Genomic DNA, 15,692 nt, shown 5'->3' on the forward strand with positions numbered 1-15,692 from the left:
CATCAGTTATAGATATTAAAGTGGCGAAGATGATGAGAAGTAATGGGTTGTGTATTAGAGGGACCGAGGATTGTGAGAGCGTGTGTGTATGACTACTTTTAGTCCTTTGGCAGTGGCCCACAGCAGTGGTTTCAGAGGATAATGCAGGCTGACAGTAGTCAAAGCCTATGCAACTATAACTGAGGGACAGAGACAGCTTACACAGGCAATAACACACATACACACACAGAAAATGTGTGCTATAAGCAAGACAAAGACATTTATTCATACATAAAGATTCTACAGGCACAGAAAAAAAAAAAATCAAGGACACAGATACTCCCACATCTTTAATTCATGAGGATGAGTAATGTCAGGTTTATAGTGTGCACTCAAGCATAATGAATACACAATGAACAGGATTTTCAAACTTTGTGAATTGCCCTCAGTTACGAGACTTGCAAGAACTGCTTTTGGTGTCACAACATGATGACTATTTTTGATCCAAATGCATGACTTCAGAACAATGATACAGGACAAGTATACAAAAAAGGATTATCATTGCAGTGATTTTACAGTAGTTCCATTTTTGCCTTTACTTCACAGTAGGGCTGTGCAATATGGCCAAAAAGAACCTATCATGATTTATTTGTTGAATTTTGCGATTTCGATTTTAAGCATGATTTTGAAACACCCAGACAAGCTTTACAGTCATAAATGCATTCAGTGTGAATTTGAAACATTACCAAAAGAAAACCAATTAGAGCTTTATCAAAAAAGTTTTAACATGTCTCTAGAACAGACATAAGTCAAAATAATCACTAAGTAGAGGTACGAAAAAATGTCTAGACATATGGCAAAAAAAAAACTAAAATGCACCACAGAGAGTGTGTGTGTGAACCTGGCGTTATGTATGCCCGGTCTGTTCTGTTCTTGCGCTCCATACATAGCATACTGGGTAAGGTCGGGGTCACAGAAAATCATGCTATAAAGTGATTTAGAAATCGTGCAGGCTCAAATCATGATTTTATGATGATTCGGATTTATTTCACAGCCCTTCTTCAAAGGACAAGGGGAAAGCAACAAGAAAGTGCCAGAAATCTAACAGAAATCTAATACTAATACTAACAACTAATACTAGCAATTTTCCTTTTCTTGTCTTTTCATTTATTAAAAAAAAACAAAAAACAAAAAAAAAACCTGGCTATGCGTTCTGTACTAGACTAACTGAGACTTGTCATGGCACTTGAATACTGTTGTTGTTCTCTTGTTGACCTGACTGCTTCTATTGTTCTCATTTGTAAGTCGCTTTGGATAAAAGCATCTGCTAAATGATTAAATGTAATGTAAATGTAAATCAGACACTTTTCCTTTAAATGGTTAGCTAATCACAACTACATTTAAAAAATTAATTATATATATCATCATATGCACAAAGCAGAAGTTATCTATAAAATCTAACCAGAAGACAACTATAAAATCATTTTACAATTCATATTAATAAATTTTAACCCAAAGAAATTAAGGCTTATTCAGATCCCCATTAACACATATCAATGAGATATTAAAGCTAGAGAGTAAACATAACATAACCACCAGGGGAGGCTCTGGCAAACCCTTCCCTTTCATAATCTTTGCCTTGGGCCAATCAGTACTCAGAAGAACCCCCCTCCAGAGCGCCCCTCCTCCGAAACTCCATGCCTGTCTGTTTATAGAGCGCAGAGAGATGAGAGAGAGACGGAGAGGGAGTGTAGTACACAGTCAATCTCTGCAAAAGTGCGACAGAGAGGAAAAGGAGGAAGACCCATAAAATTCTGAGAGAATTTGGAAGAAATTGAAAAAAGGATAGAGACTGAGGAGGATTTTTTTTTTTTATCAGAGACCAGGATCTGGAAGCGGTACCAAAAAGATTATGATGATTCTTTGTGCTTTAATCTTTTCACCAGTTTCTCCAGATGCCACGTGGATACTGGAAGCTTAAAAGTCACTGAGAGTTAGTAGCCCTAGATGTCCTTTGTCATTTGAACAAAATGAGCAGACAAAATGTATGTCTAAAATTGAAGGACTACTTCTGTTTCTGGAGCAACACTGACAAACAACTGTGCCGTGTCTGTATCGTCCGTTTTTAAAAAAACGTCAGATTGCTTTTTATGGTGGACTGTTATTGCCGACCAGTGCTTATGTGGCACGTTGTGAGCCTGCTGTTCAACTAAGGGCAACTAACTGAACTGGACAAGGATGCTGACTTTCTCAAAAACAACCTCCAGCCTGCGGCAGCAAGCTAGCTCTTGATTTAAGACCTCTTCTGTTCCATCTCAGATGTCAGGACTGCAAAACAACACCAACTGTTAAAAGGATGGTCCACAGAAGCTTGGGCTCAGCCTTGAGGACGAGGACAAAAACAATTGCTTTCCCTTTGACTTGAATGACCAACTCTCTCTAAAAAGACTAAAGCACTAAAAATCTGGGGCAGCATTCGAAATTCAAACAAGAGTGATGAGGCGGGATGTTTGGAATAAATGTTGGCAACCTTAAGGTAAAGATCGTCTTCAACTTCTAAGATTACAATTTTGTAAGATGTAAGCAAGTTGATTAAATAATAATAGTCCTCGCATTGATGCACTCTCATGCCTTGGGCTGACAGAATAATGCCAAGTTGGCAAAGATTTATTGAGCAAGATATCCACTGTATTACATAACGCATGTCTTCTTGTTGTCTTTTTGTTTTGCAATCCAATTTTTTTAAGGATAGAAACACCTAGCCAAGACAACAGCTTTGACTCAAACAGAGAGTGGACCTCAACCCTGGTGAAACTCTGGCTGCTCTGATTCCCAAGCAAAGCATCCTGACGGCACAATGCTGTGTGCTCAGGGTGTGGCCGCACCCCTAATGCTGAGCTCTTTTCTGCTGCAGCTAGTCAGAGCCAATCTACCTTCTGGCTGCCTGATTGCATCTGATATCCTGAGCTGCACCAACCTTGGCCTCGACCAAGTCCCGGAAGAGTTACCTGTAATGGTCGCGACACTGGACTTCAATCACAACCGCTTAGAACGTCTTGAGGATGGTGGCTTCGCTGGTCTGCCCAATCTTGACACCGTACGGTTAGCCCACAATCTGCTGAGCAGACTCACTCCTGGAACCTTTCGGAATACAAGCAACATACGCCATCTGGACCTCTCCTCCAATCAACTGAACATTATAGAGGAGCACTACTTTCAAGAGTTAGTAGGAATAAAGGAGTTACTCCTTTACAACAACCACATAGTGAGGGTAGAAAGCAAAGCCCTGAGTGGTTTGAGCAACCTACAAAAAGCCTACTTAAGCCATAACAGACTGACAGATTTCCCCTTCTTTTCTATTCAAGAACATGCCAATCTCACGACTCTGGATCTAAGTTCGAACCGTATGCCCAACCTTCCTGTCAAAGACATCGAAGCTCTAAAGGAAAAGATACAGAATGGGTTGTTCCTGCACAACAATAGCCTAATTTGTGAGTGCTCCATGTACAGCCTGTTTAAACAATGGGAGTACAGAGGTTTTACTTCAGTGAAAGATTTTTGGGAGGAGCATACTTGCTTGATTTACGGTGAGCAACGTGCTATGGTGCGTTTTCTCAAGCATGTACGATACTTTGAGAATTGCAAAATTAAACCTCCAGTGAAGAAAATTAGCATGGAGGCATATGCTGGGGACTCAGTGATGTTAGATTGTATAACATCATTAAAGGGAAAACATCTCAACTATTCATGGGTAACCAAAAGTTACGGATACATCGCTCCTCCTTTTAGTAACAATATGTTGCGAATGCATTCAAACGGTTCTTTGGAAATCTTGGCAGCACAAACAAACGACTCTGGGGTGTACTTGTGCATGGTTCAAAACCATCAGGAGTCCAGCAACGATTCTCTTGAAGTTAATGTAACCGTGCATACCCGCCGTCAAGACGACGAACCCTTTAACACTGGCTTTACGACCCTTCTGGGCTGCGTTGTCAGTTTGATTTTGGTCCTTATGTACCTCTTCTTGACACCCTGTCGCTGCTGGTGTCGCAAACAGCCTATACCAGCAACACCAAATCTTGCGAACGAATGCAGTGCCCAGTCGTCTATCCTGACACCCACGCCACCTGCCACGGAGGGCCCAGGCCGTAAGGTCAGTAACAACAAGCATGTGGTCTTTCTGGAACCCATCAAGGAGGCACAGAATGGGCGGCTGCAGGCAGCACTGGCTCTTGATTATCCCAAGCTGGCCGTAACACGGAGCGATGCTGACTCGGTCACTTCCGTCTTCTCAGATACCACTATTGTGCCATAGCGGCTGCTTACTGTCATCCAAATGACCAGCTCAAACGAGCACTTGGGTCCTTCAACATGTCAGTCTGCAACTGCACAGCTACTCAGGACAGATCAGGGAGTTGGCTTTGCAATCCCATAGCAGGGAGCAGGACAGAGCAGATGTAATCATAGAAAAGAGAGATATAAAAAGGCAAAAAGATGGAGCAAAGCGCTCCCAAGAATCAGCTTTAAGCCTTGACTGAGTCACGACGGTACGAGAGGAAGGAATTGGTTTGAAAATACAAAATCTGAGAAGGGTAAAATGCTTTGCCTTTACCACTGCCTGAGCCTTGATAGATTCATATGAATGCTTTGTCTAGAGCCTATAACCCACTGAATACTGCATAAACCCAACTCTACTCTAGAAATAGCATGAATGACATGAAGGAGAATGAGGAGTGCATACTGGATTTCTAGTTTTTTATATACTAGAATATAACTAGAATGTTTTTTAGACGTCCTTTGTATCCCTGTGTTTCAGACTGGCAATTTGGTGAGTAGTTAGCAGCAGCAATCAAATTGTAAGGGGTCATGCCCACTTTGCAAATGTAAGGGTTTGGGCAAGAGAAAATGCATCTATAAAATAGGAAATTGTTGTAAAAAAATGACTTGCAGTTGTGCAAAGTGGTACTCCTAACTTATCCAAATTGATGTGGATATCAGACAGAGGTCACATCTCATCCTTAGTATGATTATAAATTGAAATGGATGAATTTTAATGAAATGGAATCTGTTAAAAAGTACATTCCCCTCTCCTTAAGCATTCCATGTTTCCCCTTGCCACCCACCCCCCCCCCCCTTCCACAAATCCCTACTTTGTTGGCTTCTTAATAAATCCTTTTGCTTCGACCCGAGAGGGAAATGTCTGCCTTCTTATTCTAAATTAAAGTCTTTATGGCAAAGGTGAACATTCAAACTACAGAACTTGTCCTAGCATTCCTGCTTTTCTATTCCAGAGTCAAATTAAAATGTGTGTACATCTGTACATAAGAACATATCATCATCAATTAAAAACAAAACATCACCAATTGCTGCCAACTACATCATGACAGAAGTTGTGAGAAATAACTGGGATCAAACCTAAATGTTTGTGAATGTCATAGCTGCTTTTGACAATGGCATACACAAATGTCTATATTTGGTTGACAATGGCACGCAAAAGTTTTATTGACCAATGACGTTGCAGCGCAAACCACAAATGCTCTCTCTGGAGATATGTCGAGACCCACAAGTTAAATGGAGAATTTAACAATAGTGCATTACCCTTGAGCCGAAGCCCATCCTTCCCAGAATAATGAGTGTGTTCCATCCAAAACTGTTTTGCTGCCACTAAAACCACCATCATCATAACCATCATCGTAACCATCATCTTCATCCCCTCAATGTTTTGTGCCACAATTCTAACCATATCTGCATGGACACACATTTTGAAATCCAAGGCATGAATAGTCTCCACCTAGGTTCTGGAGTAGAAAAGAGCGGGTTTAGATGTGCCACTTCTTATTTACAACAATAGTTCTCCTAAAAATGAAATTTCTGCCATCATTAACTCACCCTCACTTCATTCTAAAATCGTATGAAAGTCCCACAGGTTTGGAACAATCTGAGGTTGAGTAAATCATGTACAATTAAATAAATGTATGTAAATCAGGAAAATTATCCACAATCCCATATTCTTAAGTATCTTAGTCTAGTTTGCTGCTAAATATTCACATTTTAGTAGTTGTAATATTGTAATATCGGAAAAAAACTAAAACAAAACAAAATGTCATTCATAATATTTTAATATAATGAACCATTTTTAATAAATTACATTTGTTATTTTTTTAAATAATGTTTTGTAACAGCGTTTTCTGGATTTGGATACAAAGCTTACTATTGCTATCTGATAAAGTATTTCTAACCTTAAAGCACCAATGAATAATGGCTAATCTTTAGCTAGAAAATTATACATGGTTTCACACAGTAGGAATTTATATACATTTTAGGATAAAACTGAATTTCTTAATTACTTGCATCTGACAGTCATCTGACATCTCTCAATGAATATTCACATGACCAAACCTGTACATAATTTGCCACACTGGCACATCTTACCCCCACCTTCCCTAAAGCAATTTTTTTAAATGTCTTACAACATCCAGATGCTCAAATATACCAAATTCCATAATCGTCACCACTCTGAATGTATGCTCTACTGGGTCTGTGTCTTTTCAAGCTGTATAAAGCTCCTGTTAAGGGACTTTATACATCCGGGTGCAGTTGCTGCCTTTGAGCTGTGTGTGGTCCACCTCATTAGTGTTTTATTTATCATACAGGATCGATACTGTCAAAGAACAATGTCAAAACTCTGACAACAATGAACAAACAACAACAACAACAAAAACAACAACAGGAGAAACCTGTGCTTTTTCGATACCAGTTTCTTTTAAAATGTGTGTGTACTGTAAATAGTCCATCATTAGGAAAATAAGATTTCAAGACGATCCCCAATAACACATAAGGTATGACTAAAATCTTACATTTATGATGAATCTATGTTAAAAGTGAAGATGATGCGTCAACTAAAACGCAATATTCTTTCTGTGAAAATGCATTAACACGTAAGTTTAAAACACACATATTCACAGTATGGACTTATCAATCACAACCAGGACATCATTCTATATTACAGCTGAATGTGTAAAAGGAAATCCTACAGTCATAACATCTGCTGAGCTGTAATGCTGGACTAAAAATATTCTTCCTCGTGCACCATACTGAGCTTCAGATGTCTGTGTGGGATAACCAATATGGGCTTTTGTTTGAGCCTCCAGCATTAAAGGGTTCCAAGACATTTTGTCTTTACCACTGCTGCTATATGACACGTAGCTTATTGGTACACATTGGCAACATGTTGGAAACAGACTAGACCTATATCTTGATACAATACATAGAAAAAATAAAAAAAGTTTTAGTAAAAAGGCCTTTTTACACCTTTTTAATTATTATTAATTTATTTATTTTTAGTGATTGAACACAGAATTTGTAAAAGTTAAACAAAATAAATGCATGGGATAAAGCAAAGATGTTTGACTGTATTAATTAGTTAAGGTGCAAAACATGTTTAACAAACAAAAAATGAAGGGAAGTCCGTCAAGGGTGGGGTCATTTTAGTCTACGTACAGTGCATATTATATATTTGGTGCATTTGGAATTATATCATTTTATTTCTGTTCCTCGCATTGCATTTGGTGCGGACAGTCCATCACAGCTTAGTCATTATGTGAAAATGGATATTATGTTTTTAATTCACTTCATTCATTGCAGAAAGGCCTTGATCAGCTCTACACTGAAAATAAACATGCTGCTTTAGTCTCCCATAATGCAGTCACATCAGCTCGGCTTTCATTTCCTGGCTTTTCTGCAAGATTTCCACCCTTAAAGCTCAGCAGGACAAACCCAACAGTTTTGCCCAACAGCCTGTTAGCATGTTAATGAGGAACGAGTAATTGATTAGCTTAACTCTATTCCAGAATGCTTTAAGCAGAACTGGGATGGAATACAAACTATTTATTTGAGGGAATGAGATAACTTATTTAACTACTGTGAATGATGTGTAACCTTAGCAATCGTGACAAATGGCAAAAAAAAAAAAAACATTAATAAATAAAAATAAATAATAATAAATAAATATATATATAATTCAGAAATGAATTGCTTTGAGTTAGGTTTAAGCAGATCCCTTTGAAGAACGACCCTCCTTTACAACATCTTTTATTTCCTGCTGTTCTGGCCCATCCATTTCATCACAGCTCGACAACAGTCTTTCGATTACCAGCAAAAAACAATTTAGAGTGCTCATCAATTCAAAATATTTACAGTTCTGATGAACCTTGCAAGCAGGCCAGGCTAATAAGAGCAGAGATTGGCCTCCTACAAACACTGTCTGGACAGATTTAGATGTTATCTACATCTGAGATGAATCTGTCACTGCGGTGGTTTTTCGCTTGTTCTTTCATTCTGGGAACTGCAAGGGTGAAAGAAAAGCTGTGATTAATTCTACCTTAAGAAAACAAGCAGTTTTTCTGCAGTGAGTTTACAAGTAACTGTACAAGAACAACATACTTTCAAATGAGACAAAGTAACATTTATATACAGTAGTCATTCAGACAATAGTCATATTCTATGGAACACAAAATTAGATGTTTAGCAGAATGTTTATCCTGCTCTTTGACATACGACAAAAGTAAAAACAACTCTTTGTTTGTTTGAAGTAAAAATGCCATAAATATCTTAAAATTGGTCCATCCAACTTGGTACTATATCAGCGGTTCTCAATTCCAGTCCTCACACCCCCAGCTCTGCATATTTAGCATGTCTCTCTCTGTTAACTCACCTGATTCACATAATCAGCTCGTTAGAAGTGAGCTCCGTGCATTAACTGTGTTCCCATTGACATGGTCCCTACACAACGTTTATTGCTCCCTACTCCCTGAGCAGGAGAAATCTGTTAAGTTTACTTCACTTCGGAACATTCATTCAGGTCTCGCACACTTCAATGCCCTTTTTAAATGGAACATATATGTTCGCTTCAAACTGGAATCATGGCAGAATATATTGTGGTGTCCACTTCACAGGGCATTTCAAATAGAACAAACGTCTGAAGCGATAAGAGAAATACACGAAATGTGCAGAGCAGGGGGGCGTGAGGACTGGAATTGTATAATAGGCAGGAATTTAAGCTCTTGCTTGACTCCCATTGTCAAGAAAGAAAGAAAGAAAGAAAACTTAATGGAATTGTTACAGTTTGACTTTCGAATACAATCAGGAGTCACATTAGTCCTAATTACTTACATCAATGGGGGAAAGCTAGCATAGTCAAAGAGGACAGACTCAGTCTCTCTGACTTCAACATTTAAAAAAAAAAAAAAAAAAAAAAAGTCCAACAATCTGAAAGCTATTCATCATGAAGCTAGAAATAAAATCAAGGGATAGCAAATTGCACTACGAAGTTCATGACTAGTTCATGCTGGTAGTTTCTAAAGCTCTAATAAATTATAATATATATATATATATATATTATATATATATTATATATATATATTATATATATATATATATAATATATATATATATTATATATATATATATATATATATATATATATATATATATATTATATATATATATATATAATATATATATATATTATATATATATATATATATATATATATATATATATATATATATATATTATATATATATATATATATATATATATATATATATATATATATATATATATATATATATATATATATATATATATAAACACATACATTGGAATCAAGCTAAAATTAAAAAAAGAACATTTAAATAATAAAAAAAAGATATTACAATTTAAAATGTCTGGTACCAATAAAATGGAATTACAGCATTGGCCTAGATTCTTTTAAAGTGGAAATCAAATCACACTGGAGAAAGTGGAAAGTACTGGGCGTCAGGAACCAGATCAAAGTAACAGCAACCCTTGCAGGTCAGCCTTCTCAAATGCACATTACTATTGAAACACACACATACAATGGAAGGAGCCATTATGATTCTCACAGAAAACTGCAGAAGACTTAATAAAAATAAAACAATAAAAAATGCAATACAGCAAAACAGGGACTGGTCAGTGCCTGAAGTATTTTTCCTCCTTTATTTTCTTCTTAAGCATTCAAACTGGTTTAGCTTTGGGTATCGATAGCGCAATCATTAAGGACTTCCCCCGTTAAATGTGTGTGCAAGCGTATCCTTTTTCACTCTCTAAACCTAACAGGATGTTTAGACATGAACTCTGAGCCTGGAGTCCGCTTAAGTTAATTAGCAGGCATTGTTAATGAGCACTCTGAGCCGACAGTTAGCCGCTCCGCTGGTATTTGATGAAGCAGTCCAGAGCAGGCTTGTGATGACTTACTGCTATTAGCACTGTACAGAGCAGACAACCAATTAAACATCACGTTCAAAGACTTTCACCATATTAGTAGCGATATCACAATGGAAAGTACATTTTATAAACATCTGATGAATGGTGCTGCAAAGATTCATGGTGCAGCGCTTTAGCCAAACAGCACAACAGAGGTTTGACAAAAACCTTTCTGATGCACAGCAGGCTGGGACTTCATTCAGAACAGGAGAACGCATTGCCACAGAGTTTTAAACAGAGAAACACCTCAGAAAGATGTGCACGTCAGTTTCACAGGGAAAGGGTGAGAAAGGAAGTCTGCAGAATATGAGGGGGCACAGATGCACAGGATTCTGGGTGGAAATATCAGGAACTGTACAACAACAAAAACACGGATGCAATAAAAATTGAGGTTTTGAGTTCATAGTACTATGACAACTATAGAGGCAGGTCCCGCCATTAAACAAAAATTAAAAATGGTAATAGCAACTTTTTATCTCACAGTTTTGACTTATTTTCTCACAATTGCAAGTTTACTTCTTGCAGTTATTACTTTTTTCTCAGAATTGTGCAAAATAAACTTTAGTTATAATGTCAGTTTTGCGTGATATAAACTCGCAACTGAAAAATAAAACCGTATATTGAGATTTAAACTCGCAATTCTGAGAAAGAATTTTCAGAATTAATTCTGTATTCCTCCAAATTGCAAGTTTAAATCGTGCAATTCTGACGCAATTGCAAGCTTATTTTTCACAACTTTGAGGGAAATGGTTCGAATTATGAGAAAAAAGTCAAAATTGCGTGATACAAACCCGCAATTGCAATAAAGTCTGAATTGTGAGATAACTTGCAATTCTGACTTTAGAACTCATAACTGAGAATTGATATCACAATTCTGAGAGAGAGAGAAAAAGTCAATATGAAAATTTTGGCTGATGGCTGTTTACATTTTAAAATCGATAACCATTTTATTGCACAACCAATCCTAAACCAAATACTAATTTCAGTGTGGTCTAAAACTAAATCAGAATTGTTCTCATTTTTATGATATACCCCCTTTTAAAAGTAAAGTCTACATGAAATGGTCTGGTGAGAACTTTAATTAGATTGAAACACCTTTTTTCACTCTGCAAACGCTTCAACTAGGGAGCAATTCTGCAAATTGAGAGCTGCATTTGGCTGCTTTCATAACGGCTGCACTGAACCAGTATTTACTGATGGGGAACGTCGACCACCTGTGGTGTGGAGTCTCACAGAGCAGGGAATCATTGCAGAACACTGCCATCTCAGCCTATTACAAAAACACTCGTTTATTATCACCATAACCATCTAATAACACCCCACAGCGTCCAGATTTCTTATTTTTAAGCACTGCAGGAAAAAAGCAAAGCTAATATTCTGTACTTCCACGACTGCATGTGTCCATGAGTCACTGCAAAGCTTGTGAGGTGGTGACACATGTTCTTGCAGCTTTGACAGGTCCATAAACCACGAGTTGAGTGATTCAAGGTTCATAATTGAACAGGGAGTTAAAATCGTCATGCCAAATAAAGGGTTTGGATTCCAGAGGGATTCATTCACTCATTTTCTTTCTGGCAGAAGCCCAACCTACCATTCTTCCTCAATATTTTCCATAAAACGTCTATAACTAATGCTTCAAATCAATTCATCACCTCTATTTCATGATGCTGTTATCATATTTGGTCTACCATGGATATAAATGTCCAAAATTGTACAACTGGCTCAGTCTTGTTCTTTGATGTTGCATAAGGGGAATAGGATAAGGTTCTTTACTGGCATTGGTGGCTCCATGAAGAACCTTTAATATCTATGGAACCTTTCCATTAAACAAAATGTTCTTTATGATGGAAAATGGTTCTTTTAAGAACGGTTTACTGAATGTTTCTTTGAGGAACCAAAACTTGTCATTCTATGGCATCACTGCAAAAACACTTTATTGTGAAGAGTTCAGATACACACTGAAAGCGTAAGAACTCAGACACTGGCCATCACACCTCAAAGGATGGTCATCTCGATACAGTTTCAGACGAGTGAGAAAACTCAGTCGTTCCTGCCAGAGCCGGTCAGATGGGTGAAAATACACACATGCAAATGCATGACGGAGCAACAGGGATGGGATGCTTTGTGTTGAAATGTCCTTGGTGAAACAGATGCCAATGTAATTAATGAGACCTAGGACAAACTTTAAAGGAATGTGCGAAAAAGGATTTTCTTTCATCTGTTGAAGACAAAAGAATAAAGAGCCACTCTTTTCCATACGATGAAAGAGAGTCCGGAAGGATGATTTTGAGATGTTTTTGGACAAACAAAACAAACTATATGATAGTTTTCTCTTAAGAAATAAATTTAAACCACACTGTTATTCACTGTAAAAATATTCCATTAAATTTATAGGGTAAAATAAAGCTTTATTGGATTATTTTACTGATCTCCTTGCTAGGCTTCTGGACGTTGATTGTGTTACTTACATAGTTTTTACACTGGGAGGTCAGAGAGCTCTCAAAATGCATCAAAAATATCTTAATGTTTGTTCCAAAGATGAACGAAGGTCTTACGGGTTTAGAACGACATGAGGGTGAGAAATTAATCACCAAATTTTCATTTTTGGGTCAACCCTTTAAAATAAAGAAAAAATAAAAAAAACATATTATATGGTAATTTAATGTATATTATATACATTAAATTATCATACAGCTTCAGACAAATCAGAATATAGTGCAGACGTGTAGTATGTCATCTTATATTATTATGATCCTTTTATTTATTTAAAAAGAGTATAACATGGACTTTCTCCTGAAGTTCTCAACTGTGTTCAACAAAGGAAGCCATATGGAGTCGACTTTCTTTGCCATGATGTTTTCATTCTTAGGTGAATTATTGTTTTAATAAATCGCACAAATCCACAAAGAAAAATCCCATCTTCAGGCTTTCCGTAGGACGCATCAAATGTCAGAGGCACTACATTGAGAAAATCCTGAATAGATTGCTTGTCCCCGTTTTACACTCTTCTGATTCTCTCATCTTTCTCTTCTTCTCTTAAGATGTGTCAATCCAGGGCAGCGGTCACACAGCATACTCTGGCTCCTGAAATATGGACCACTCGTGCATTTCCACAATAATCTCTGCGGCGAAGATGACAAACACACCTCGGGCCGTGACCTCCTTTTCACCGCAAGAAGCCATACAACTTCACAGTCTCACAATAATATTTCTTTGTACAAAACAGAAATTCACCAGACTTTTCCTGAAAACACTGCCCACGCACTGTGTATCAGTGAGGGAACGAAAACAATGCTGATAATTCGATGAAAGACAATGATGTTAATCAACTTCTGGTTGAAAAATCATATTTGTAAATGCCACATCAATCTTTCCTTATTTCTAGTGTAAAGCAATAATGAATGAGAACAATGTAGACAAATTTACAAAATATGAATCCCCCCCTTTGCTCGGAATGTTAAAATGGTATTCTGACTGTGAATGTGATCTGTAGCAATGCATTTTGGGAATGACAGGACAGCATGGCACTGACTTGAAATAAGGTGAGGTGGAGAAAAAATAAATAAAAAAGTATTCAATAAAGAAAATCAAACCCGTTGTGAGTTTGTCTTTTTAAATATTTAAATGCACAAGTCATTAATGATGTTTTCATTGATATGAAAAGCCAATACCTGAAGACAAATTAAAGAAAAACAAAAAGTGCAGCTAACAAGCTGTTTTCTTAGTCTAGCGCTCATTTTTAACTAGTGCTGCACAATATAAGAAAATATTGCAAAAATGCATTTTCTGTGATATAAAGTGGGAACTATTTTACTTGAGTTTTCAGTAGGCCATATCAGATCTGATATTTGAAACGAATGTTATCATAAATAAACAAATAAATAAAAAATGTTTCCTTTATTTTAGCAAGTTAAGAAAGCAACATTGCTCACTTTAATTTAGATTAACTTGATTTATTAAAATAAACTAAAATACATCGCTGTACATTTATTTAGAAAATACTATTATAGGCATTAAAATTGCATTGACAAAAAACAACAGATAAAAATGACAAAACAACACAACAAAATGACTAAACTTGAACTAAAATTTAAATGGAAACTGACAATATAAATCATTTAAAATATTATAAAAAAATTATAATAGTATCTCAATGATACCAAAATAACCCAGGGCCACAATCTCACTAATTTGACCAATCTAATATGGTTATAATACTACTACTACTACTACTACTACTACCAATTATAATAATATACTGTAAAATAAAAAGAAAAACTGTATTAAAATGATAATACACCAGTAAAACCAATATTTACCAGTCAATTTTGATTTTCAGTGTCACCGTGAAGATCTGGTTAAAAAAAAAAAATCTTCATAACTTTCAATATTAATGGCTGAATGAATAAATGAATAGACAGATGAACCAAATAATTAACTAATTAATGAATGAAAGAACAATATGGTGCCAACATATATAAGCAGTTACCGTAACAAAATATGCTCTGCAAAAAACAAAACAAAAATCCATTTTACACATTTAGTTTTTTTTGGCTGGTAGAAACACTGTAAGCCAGTGGCAAAACTAGGTCATCACTCCCATCATAATCAATGAAGCTGTCCACACTGCTACACTTGTAGTGTAGACAACAGCATTGATTCAAACGGCACTGGTCTAGTTTTGTCACACTGTAACACTTCTACATGAATTTGTACAAACAATGTGGACGGCGCTGAAACTATCCTGCAGGAATCCTGAACGTGAGTCAGTGCACACACGAATACAACGGCTGAATTACAGCACGACTCGTGTCAAAGCTTTGATGTCTGACTCAATACTTGTCAGTTTGAGACCATAAAAGGCTCAACTCCAATAGCCTACCGGATTTTTCCCCCTTCTATTCAGAGTATATTTTATAAGTCTTTTTCTTTCATATTTTTAAATCTATTTGTATTATTTATTTACTTCTGATTTATACTACCAGTTAGACATTTGAAATAATAATAAAAAAAAGTCTAAAGCTTTATGCAAATAGTTTTTTTTTTTTGTCTTTTAATCTCATGTGAGTTTGTCTTTTTAAATATTTAAATATATATTTAAATATATATATATATATTTTTTTTTTAAATATATATATATATATATATATATATATATATATATATATTAATAAAAATAAATGTTGTTCTTTTGAATGTTCTATTTTTCAAAGGGTAAAATGTGAAATTTTTTCCAAAAGGTATTGAGAAGCAAAAACAGTTTTCAACATTAATAATAAGAACCACTATTAGTAACTGAACAATAATTGGCATATTATGACTTTTAAAGGATCATGTGACAAACATTTAATACATAAATGTAAAATGTATACATAAAATTGTAATTAACATTCAACAGTATGTGTTGTTTTAATGCATTAATTAAT

The 15,692-nt window shown here is 36.1% G+C and overlaps 2 protein-coding genes across 4 annotated transcripts in view; one reads left to right on the forward strand and one right to left on the reverse strand.

Annotated features, from left to right (window-relative positions):
• Positions 1-15,692, reverse strand: part of LOC132160089 (E3 ubiquitin-protein ligase RNF123-like) — a 122,026-nt gene that overhangs the window by 49,138 nt on the left and 57,196 nt on the right. The gene's annotated exons all lie outside the window — the stretch shown is intronic.
• LOC132160088 (amphoterin-induced protein 3-like) lies at positions 1,724-13,805 on the forward strand. Of its 3 annotated transcripts, XM_059569799.1 has the most exons (3): positions 1,724-2,515; positions 2,727-4,132; positions 13,308-13,805. In XM_059569799.1, the coding sequence occupies exons 2-3, from the start codon at positions 2,837-2,839 to the stop codon at positions 13,383-13,385; spliced, it is 1,374 nt and encodes a 457-aa protein (XP_059425782.1). In that variant the 5' UTR covers positions 1,724-2,515; positions 2,727-2,836; the 3' UTR covers positions 13,386-13,805. The 3 variants fall into 3 exon arrangements, with proteins under 3 accessions (XP_059425782.1, XP_059425780.1, XP_059425781.1); XM_059569797.1 differs by lacking the exon at positions 13,308-13,805 and having other exon boundaries at positions 2,727-5,545; XM_059569798.1 differs by lacking the exon at positions 13,308-13,805 and having other exon boundaries at positions 2,732-5,545.

The sequence above is a fragment of the Carassius carassius genome, chromosome 16 (genome assembly GCF_963082965.1).
Source record: "Carassius carassius chromosome 16, fCarCar2.1, whole genome shotgun sequence".
NCBI classification, from domain to species: Eukaryota; Metazoa; Chordata; class Actinopteri; order Cypriniformes; family Cyprinidae; genus Carassius; species Carassius carassius.

Coding starts and splice junctions, on each gene's coding strand:
- LOC132160088 (XM_059569797.1), top strand. CDS start 2,837: ATGCTGTGTGCTCAGGGTGTGGCCGCACCCCTAATGCTGAGCTCTTTT.